The sequence below is a fragment of the Protopterus annectens genome, chromosome 1.part1 (assembly GCF_019279795.1).
Source record: "Protopterus annectens isolate FY-2018-M chromosome 1.part1, PAN1.0, whole genome shotgun sequence".
Lineage (NCBI taxonomy): Eukaryota > Metazoa > Chordata > Ceratodontiformes > Protopteridae > Protopterus > Protopterus annectens.
Window position 1 is genome coordinate 1,843,333,944 of NC_056726.1, and position 9,588 is coordinate 1,843,343,531.

At 39.3% G+C, this 9,588-nt stretch overlaps 1 protein-coding gene across 1 annotated transcript in view; it reads right to left on the reverse strand.

Annotated features, from left to right (window-relative positions):
• SAYSD1 (SAYSVFN motif domain containing 1) overlaps positions 1–6,643 on the reverse strand; it is a 110,475-nt gene extending 103,832 nt beyond the window's left edge. Inside the window, exon 1 of the mRNA XM_044084831.1 lies at positions 6,144–6,643. Coding sequence (XP_043940766.1) covers positions 6,144–6,332 — 189 coding nt within the window. The 5' untranslated portion in view covers positions 6,333–6,643. The remainder of the gene's footprint in view (positions 1–6,143) is intronic.
• Positions 6,644–9,588: the final 2,945 nt, after the last annotated feature.

Here is a 9,588-nt window from a genome sequence, read left to right on the forward strand (position 1 = left end):
TTTGTTGTGAGCTTTGCAGATTGAAAGGAGTTTGTCAGTAGAGCAAAGAGCTCTATTTCTGGAGATGTTTGTCAGTAATGCAAAGAGCTCTATTTCTTGAGAGTTGTTGTAGTTAACTGCTTAAAACATGGATTTTTTTTTTTGTAGAGTGAAAGGCTAATCTGTTTAAACTGAAGTTGAAAGTTGGGCATGCCTCTCAACGTCTTGGCGCAAGAAATCTAGACAAAGCCGAAAATAATGGGGGGACAAAGGCCCAAAAATAGGGATGAATTTTAAATATTGCTTTTATATACTTAAAGTTGCTAAAAACAAACAGAATTTGTGTTAACACGCATTTTCTGAAGGATATGAAATCTGAAAACCTATGTCATTCTTTAGTGACTTCTATCCTTAGTGATTTGTCAAAAGAATAAATTTTATAAAGAACAGACCAAAAATATGAAACAAAAATCCAGACATTCTGTGAAAATCTAAGAGTGGAACAATGGAACAAGTTAAAAGCTACAAGTACCCAAGAGTGGTTGAGTAGAAGGGATAATTGAATGAGGAGGTCAAAGCTACAATTAAGACAGGCTGCAGCCAAACAGAGTACCTTGGGCAGTGTAGAACAGAGAAATGCCAAAAAAATGAAAGTAAGGTATACAAAGGAGAGGTGCATCCAGTACTACTGCATGATACAGCAACATGGGCAGTGAAAGCAGAGTACTTGCGGAAGTGCCCGAGATGGGTGGTAGGATGCACACTCTGGAATGGACAAAAAAATAATGACATCAGAACAGAAGCCCAAGTGGCTCCAATTGCAAAGGTCAAAGAGAACAGATTACAGTGGTTCAGGTACATGCACAAGAAAGCTGAAGATAATCCAGTGAAGAATACTACGGAACAGTTAGGAAGAATGCAAAAGGATACGAGGATGACCGGCAAAGAAATGAATGCTACCATTATCCCAATGCTTTAAGTCACACATTGTTTGGTTCTAAAAAGCAGACCCAATGTCCGACGCGTTTTTTTTTTTTCTGATTGCATGTTGGATGTGGAGGATAAATTCCATGGTGTTGTCTACTAAAATGCTTGTAATTTAATACTGGATACTTCCTCAGTATTAGTGTTAGGTCGCACAGTGTGTAGTGTTGTCTCCTCAAAGTATGAGGTTCCTTGGTTCAATTTTGGCTGTAGTGCCTTATGTGCTGTCTGCATGTCCTGCCTGTGTTTTCTGCAGGTTTGTCCAGGTTTCCTCTCACATTCTAAAGACATGCAGTAGGTAGACTGGACACTCTAAATTGGTCATAGATGCGACTGTGTGCACAAATGTGTGGTGTGGAAGAATTACTGCAGCAGAGCTAGCCACCTGGAAGTATAAACCTTTGTTCTAGATAACTGTCACTGTTGCAGTAACACCCTGACCCCATGTGCAAAAAGGGGGTTATGGATGGATCTGCAGGTTAACTTTACATTTTCCATTAGACTTGAGGTGAAGAGAGTAGTTTTGTCTTTTTTGGGTTCAGTATTTTTTGCCAGTTTTCAACAGAGAAGAATGAATCTTGCATTAGCTTACAGAAAAATGGAATTTTGGGCAGAGCTAATAATGGCTGCATTGTCGGCGTACTGGACTAGTTTAGTTTGTTTTCGTGCAGTGTGTAAATTATTCAAAAGTATATTAGGCAGTAGTGGTCCCAGTATGGAGTCTTGGGGGACATTGGCAGGGATTGGTAAAAAGGTAAAGATGTTAGATTGCCATTTAACAGCTTGAGATCCGTTGGGCAGATAGATTATGAACTAAGAGACTGGAGTAGAACAGATCAAGGGAAACCAACTGATAAAGCAGGTTATTATGAGTGAGTGTCAAAGACTTTAGCACGACCCAAGAAAAGGGGAGATATTATGGCCATAACTGATGCTTTTAGAGAAATCCATTAGTACAGTAACGATATTGTGAATCCATTAGTACAGTAATGATATTGTGGTTTGGCCACAGTAATGATATTGTGGTTTGGCCTAAAGCCATGACGAATGGAAAAAAGGATGTTATTGCTTAGAAAGTGGTTAAACAGTTGAGAATGGGTGATGTATTTTTCTAACATTTTCATTGGAGGGGTGAGTACGGGTCTACAGTTGGAAGTTCAGTCGTGTTTCTCTCTTTGTGCAACAGCAGGATGAATGACTTCTTCCAAAGGGAGGGGACATAAGATGGAACTGTCTAGGTATTCAGCTGGTGGGTTATCTGCAGCTAGGGATGTAGGTTTTAGTTTTAGGGGGATATTTTTAATGACAGACGTTGGAAAAGAATTGATGCAGAGAGTATTATAGGTTCCACAAGCTGGGGTAAATTGTTAGGGTCTATGTTACTTGGGATAATGCAATCCACCAAACTTCTGCTACATCATGAAAATCAAACACTTGCACAAACATCTTGTAATCAAGGCAAACAAAAATGCAGTTCAGGCATGGCTTAGTGTCAGGGATCTCCCAGTCAAAGTCTTCTAAGTAATGCAGGATGCCTTTTTCAACAACATTCATAAACATTGTCTTAGCGAGAACTGAGAAATAAATAGCTTTGAAGACAGTCAAAGCTATCTGTGGAGTAGGACTGCAACTGATGTCCCACACTCTTCAAATGAGCCTTTTTAAGTAGAGGTTCCACAGTAGAACAGACAACCTCAGGGCTCTAGGAAAGATAAGAAAACTCTCTGGTGAATCTATGTTATAATAGGCTGAGCTAGCTTACAGTAGGCAACTTCAAAGATTCCTAACAAACACTCGACAGACTTCAGCACTAAAGGTCTTCTACCCAAGGTCAATAAAGCATCAGTTAACTCTGAACCATCATTCAGGCAAATAATATTAGTTCCACTGAACCATCATTCAGGCAAATAATATTAGTTCCAATGATGCCCATGAACAGAAAAGAAAGGTAGTATCTGTGTCACCAAATTTCTCATCTGTTTGCAGTGGCCCCCCCCCCGATCAACAAAACACCTTTTATGCTTATCCTGTCCCAAGATTTTCCTCCACAGGGATAATGCTGAATCCTTTGAAGTGTGGCTGAATTGAAGGCAACTGATCAAAAGTCCAGAAACAAGCAGCACCTCAACAAGAGAAGCATACAACCACAACAATGGAAACCAGAAAGTCAAAACTCCTTAAAAAGGAGCAAGACAATCCTGTCAAACTGACAACTCATCCTTAGCCTTCATTGGGAAGCCCAAGCCAAAAGCCAGAAAAGGCAACTAAACAACAACTTTGAGAAATATTACAGGCAAATGGAAAGAAATTTATTTTATGAAAAAGCCAGCATAAGGCCCGAGGAAAGGAAAGAAAAGTGACAAAAATTCAAAAAATATTATAAAAATAGCTTCAATGAAAAGTATCATTCATTATCTTAATTCTCCTGACAAATGAACCATCAGCCTGTGGCTATAATGCTGAGCAGTCCTAAAGTCTGCAGCCCTTAATCATTCAACTTACAGTGAATGGATCCACTCCCATCAGAGTTACAGATCTGCGTGTTCAGGTGGCAAAGTACTTGAGTGAATGGGAATCCATAAATCTTGGGACAGTTTTACACAGAACCCCCCCCCCCCCCAAGAGATGCCAAAACATCAACCATTTGTATTTTCCTATGGTATTTTAACAGTTAAATCTCATAGAGATGAGGCAAGGATTCAGAACAGGGCTCCTCTTTATTCTTCTTTTCAAGTGGAAGTATAAACCTTAGTCTATACATGTAAAATTGATGTATTAAGAGCTCTGCATGTACTGCTTCCCTGTTGTAATGTTTTGATATTTTGTACAATTGTCCTGTTGTAATTGTACAGCTTTTCTCCCAGAGCCTCCGCTGAAAAAGGAACTGTATCCAGTTGGACCTTCCCAGTAAACAAATGTAAAACTAATTAATAACTTAATTAAGAGCTGGGACTCCTAACTCTGTTTTCCAAAGTCCTTGTCAGTTCTGATGAATATCCACTTTAGTAAAGCCTACAGTCAGGTCCACCATTGATCCTTGAAACAAATCAATAGCAGTGCTAAGAACTTCTCTGCAAGGACTAAACAGATTTCTTCCAGCAATTTTTCATAATCAGCGAGTGGTACAGCTGCCATCACAGAACTGATAAATTTACAATATGAACAGCGAGCAAGAAAAATCAGTCTTCTCTTCTAGGATAATTTCTACCTTGCCTACCATTCTTTACTTCCAAAATAACTTCTGGAATACCAAACACTTGTAAAAACGGTGCTACCAGCAAAGGTGCCTCCTCCACTGTGTATTTCAGCAGAGCACTGATCTTGGTGAAATCTGCTTTTCTCTGTGTTTGGAAGATTCTTCTCCCCAGGATGAATGAGCTAACATGGGCTATTCATTCCTACCACTGCCTTCCTGGCTTTTCTAGCAGCAGAGCCACTAACATACTCATTTTAAACTTGCCTTCATAAACAGACCATAACAACATTACATTTTCTATCACAAATACGTTAAGTACATGAAAGCAGATATTTATTTTATTTTATTTTATTTTACATTTGTTGACCGGGTTGGTCCAACTGGATACATGTCCATTTTCAGTGGAGACCCGGGGAGAAAAGCTCCAAAGAACAGAGGTACATAAACAAATATAGTGACATAACTTAGGTAATTGAGACAGGTAACATTAAAATACAAAATATAACAGTAGGTAATAGTATAAAAAATTCAATTAGTGATTTTGGAGAAACCCAAGCAGTAGATCAGACTTAGGTCTCCTGTGCTTTAAAAAGGGTGTTATCCCTCTGTCTCAGATTGCTAGCTGCTTCTGAGAAGAACTTCTGGGGTGTTTAGCAAGACACCAGCTCTCTACAAAAATATCACCAAAGACTAAATTAATCACAGACAAAATGGAAAAACAAAAGGTCTACTGTAGAACAGGGTAATCTTTCCTAACTTTTTCACGAAGGTTTGGGTGGGGAGTCGGGGACTCGATGGCTCTGGCAGATATTGCGCTGTGCATGGTGGGTAATGCACACCTTAAATCAAAATCATTTATATCTGGAGTCTGGATATTAGTTGTGGAATTCAGTAACTGTGATTGTACAGTTCGTGTGGCAACAACCCCCCCCCCCAAAAAAAAAAAAAAAGACACGCCTTTTTTTTTATATCTGAGGAAGTGTGTGTCATGTTTGCTGTAAAAACATACACGTACAGTTGGGTATAGTACAAGAATTTTACAACGTGCCTGAAATGTTAACATTTTCTCCCACCTGACTTCTGAGGAACCTGTATGCCATGTTTGCTGTAAAAACATATATAAAACATACATATATCAGTTGGGTATAGTACATGGATTTTACAACATGCATGAAATGTTAACGTTTTCTCCCACCTGACTTAACAGGTGACATTAACCGGTATGTCCATATATCGCTGTGTAGTTTGCGATTACTGCAAGAGTAACCCAAGGCAAATAAACAAGTCACACACCGCTATGAAGCGAACAACATGAAGTAAAGTATTTAGGCCATACGTCTCAAATTCATAGTGCAAGAAATCTGGACAAAGCCTAACCAAATGGGGAGGACAAAGGGCCAAACATGGGGGCAGATTTTTTTTAAATACTGTTATAATAAACTTAGAAAGTTGGCAAAGTAACATGGTTTAGCATACATCTTCTGTGGGATTAGTATTGTCTTATATAAAATTTTTATTAGGAAATTTTTCGAATGGCTAACCATAGCTGAAATGTACCATGATCCTGTTTACAGAAATGCAACAAAATGTAATGAACGAGATGAGTATCTGTAAATTTAGCTGTATTTGTAAATGTCTCAAATGATATTGTGCTTTTTTTGTGTTTGTTGGAGCTTTTCTCCCCGGGCCTCCACTGAAAATGGACATATATCCAGTTGGACTTGCCCGGTCAACAAATGTAAAATAAAATAAAAATAATAGATTTGAAGTCAAACTCAAATGTACGCCATTATTTGGTGACTTAAGTGCTCAGATCATCTCGGGTGATTTGCCAAACTACAAATTTTATGAGGAACAGACGTGAACAGTTCAGAGGTATGCTGTAGGAACATAACAAATACATTACTCAATATAACCATTCCAGCCATCCATCAAAAATGATAAAGTACACGTCCACGCGTGAAGTGCAACTTGGCAGTCTCACCCTACTATTGTCACACGTTAATTTTTCTTGTGAGTCACTTTCAGATCTTCGCCAATAAGCCAACAAAACTTTCACTTTTCTAGTTAGTCCAAATGACTCCGATCTGTTTTCGCCATCGAGGACACCAGCAATCGATTTTTTGTTCTGGATCTTTTTTCTCTCACGGTACGCAGCTAATCTTTCTTCCATTTCCTTCGTTTAGTCAGTCTGCACTAGAACTAGAACGTCACCTCAGCGTATGAAAGCCATACGTCAAACAAAACGAGTATTCCTTTTATGAACTGCTACGTGAGTGACCGTAATAACATTAAATCCGTGAATGTAGCACAGTAAAATGCACACAGCATATATATCCCCCCAAGCCAAAATTAGCCTTATAAAAGGGCAATCCCCACTTTCAATTTTTTGAATGCAGTCGAGGTCATCAGGGGGATGCCACAGTGTTGCAGCGGTTAGCGTTGATTAGCTTCCCTAATCCCTGTGGCCACGCCTCCCACGTCCCAAAGACCTGCTGTAGGTGGATTGGACACTCTAAATTAGCCCTAGGCGTGCGTGCGTGTGCCTTCTGTGAAAGGTTGTGCGCTAGGCTGGCAACTCGACACCGTAAAACTCCACTGCCAATCATGAGCGGAGAGGAGATCCGCGCTGTGGTGACCCCCTAACCGAGAACAGCCGAAAGAAGAAGTCCAGGTCATCGGGATAGCGGCACTTTTCTAATTAACAACACCTACTTCTCTTCACTCCCTATCAATTTACTCTAAATGACTGCTGATTATTTCCGTTGAAAAACCTATAGCTCTCTACATTTTGTTCCCGGTGGTCATAGGTTAGTACTAAGCGAACTGCCTTTGTGGACCATTTTAAGCCTAGTTAATTACACCATGTGATAAAATCAAACACTACACCTTGTGTCTGTAAGGTAAGCACCTTAACCATTATGCCAACTTTCCACTAAAGGAAACCTTGCCCAACCTTTATTCGAACCCAGGACATTATGCACTCTAGCCCTACACATGCACGTGGTGTCAAGGCTATTTATGGTCCCCTTATCGCCTAGCAAAAACGCCCAAGTGCAACAAACCCTGGAATACCATTATAAGTATATGCAAAGTATAAATTATTGTATAACAGTTCAGCATTTTTGTACAAATTCTGTTCATAGTTCTCAACCTTCAGTCTCCAAAATGTGTAACACTAACAGCTTACTGACAACTAGGAAGCCCGTAGGATGGTTAAAATGTGTTACATTTGCTTATGAAAAGTTAGTTTTATGAATTAATTATGATTTAGTAATATTTATCATGGATATCAGTTAAAAATCCCTAAGGCTGAATATGACCTTTTCAATTTGGAACTGTGGGGAACAAGGACTTTTAAGACCCCAAAACGAGGGACATTCCTCATAATGACAGCATGTCAAAGAAGTGTAGACAGCTATAGTGCTTGGGGAAAATAGCATGCATGAGATAGGGGATGGAGGAGGGAGTCAGGAAGGCAAGAAGTTGGTTACGTTAAGGAGAGGGGGTTGTGTAAAGGTAGATGGGTAGTTAGAGGAAGAATATAAAAAGCTACAAGTAGCCAGGCACAATCTCTTTTCAACATCAGAGCAAGAAACAGCAGAGCACCTCACCCATCCACCTTTTCTCGTAAAAGCAGAAAGAGGTGTAAGTAGCACAAGATGAGATGTGGTAAATGCTGACTGATATGACTAGCTAGTGCATGCTGACCCATAAGGTCAGATTCCTGCTTCACTGCTGAAGAAAAAGAAAGTACAAAAAACAGTTCTAATTAATTAATTCTCTAGGGGTCAGGAAGGGATTTTCTGTTTTTTATTACTGGGTTTTCAGGTTTTTGCCTTCCTCAGCAAGTGAAAGGTATGGTAGGTAGATGTCGCAGTCATAAAGGGAGGAAGGGCAGACTTGGAAGTCTAAAATTGCAAAGGATTTTGCTTTACCTGGGGAGGGGCTCAGGCTCAGACATCTCGGCTCTTGTTTGCGTGGGCCGCCCCATGGTGTAGCAGGGAGGCTGGGGGCCAGAGCCTGGCATCCTGTAAGTGGCAGATCCCCTTCAACCACTGGTATCTGGATTACTGATTTCATGGGACTGTTGGTGTTTGAGAATTTATAGAGACTGTGGTAGTATGTTATGGCCTGGTTAATTTGACTTATTTCCAAGTTCTGCCTTTTGCACACATCTGAATATTCTTGGTTGTCATTGATTGATCTGATTGGCATTGACTTCTGATCTGGCATACTAAATACATGGCTGAGGCCATTTCTTCCAAGCAAATGTGTGATGTAGTTTGTTAAATGATGTGCATGCTTATTTTTATCCAAGAGCAATGGGCAATGAGGTATACTTGAGAACTTTTTTTTTTTTTTGGGGGGGGGGGGTTGCAGAACTGATATTCTGTTACTTGCACATTGTATGTATTTAACAGTGTGATTTTAGAACTTATTGCTTTTACAATATGCCAGTAACACCAAGTGTGTGTGCATGTGTAAAAGAGAGAGAGAAAGAGAGGTCTATTATTGCTGTCAGCAGCTGCTCACTATCAAGGGTGTAGCTAGGCATTCTCAGTATACTCAAATGAGTACATTTTTTGACCATCTCATGGAAACTTTAGTACTCATAAATCACAGAATGTTAAGGACTGTGTAAACAAATATTTACATATCGGAGTTATACAAAGAATGACTGTGTGAAAGGAAAACACCTCTAAAGACAGATTTTTATAGGTATAAAGGGTAAAAGTTGAAAATAACATGTCCACTTACTATATGTATAGGGGTAGCATTTTGAGGGTTAAGTACATTTTTAAAATGAAAAGTGGGTGGTGGGGGCAACTACATTAGGTTTGATTACAAAATGTAAATTTCTGGTGACATCACTGTTCACTATATAAATGTCATGGTGATAGCATGCAGGAAGCTTTGGTCAGATTCCTGCTTCACTGCTGAAGAAAAAGAAAGCACAGAAAACAGTTCTAATCCATTAATTCTCTAAGTACATGCTTTATTCTAATCAGGACTGCAGTATAACCATGGTTAGGATAAAATATGTATAGGTTCATAGGTTTATACTAGGCTATCTGCCCTAGGGCATTTATAAGCCTAGCCAAAATGTGTTTGGCTTTCGCCACCCATTTTATAGGGTGTAAGTGGTAAATGTTACCTTCTCTTGTTATATAATTTTGTTAAAAATGTTCTGTTCCCATTCATCTGCTTGAAACAATGAAATGGTTCCTTCTTCTAATTGTGGTAAAAGTGTCAGTGTGTTTTGCGGATCTTTAGTTTTGTATTTACAATAAAAGTAATTTGTTTTGCAACTGTGGCAATAACATTATTTCAAGTAATTTGCTGCTTTATTCCAGTTACAAAACGAATGAAAAGAACTATGTCATTCTTTTAAGTGGGTGGTTAATGGGGACAATATAATTGTGGAC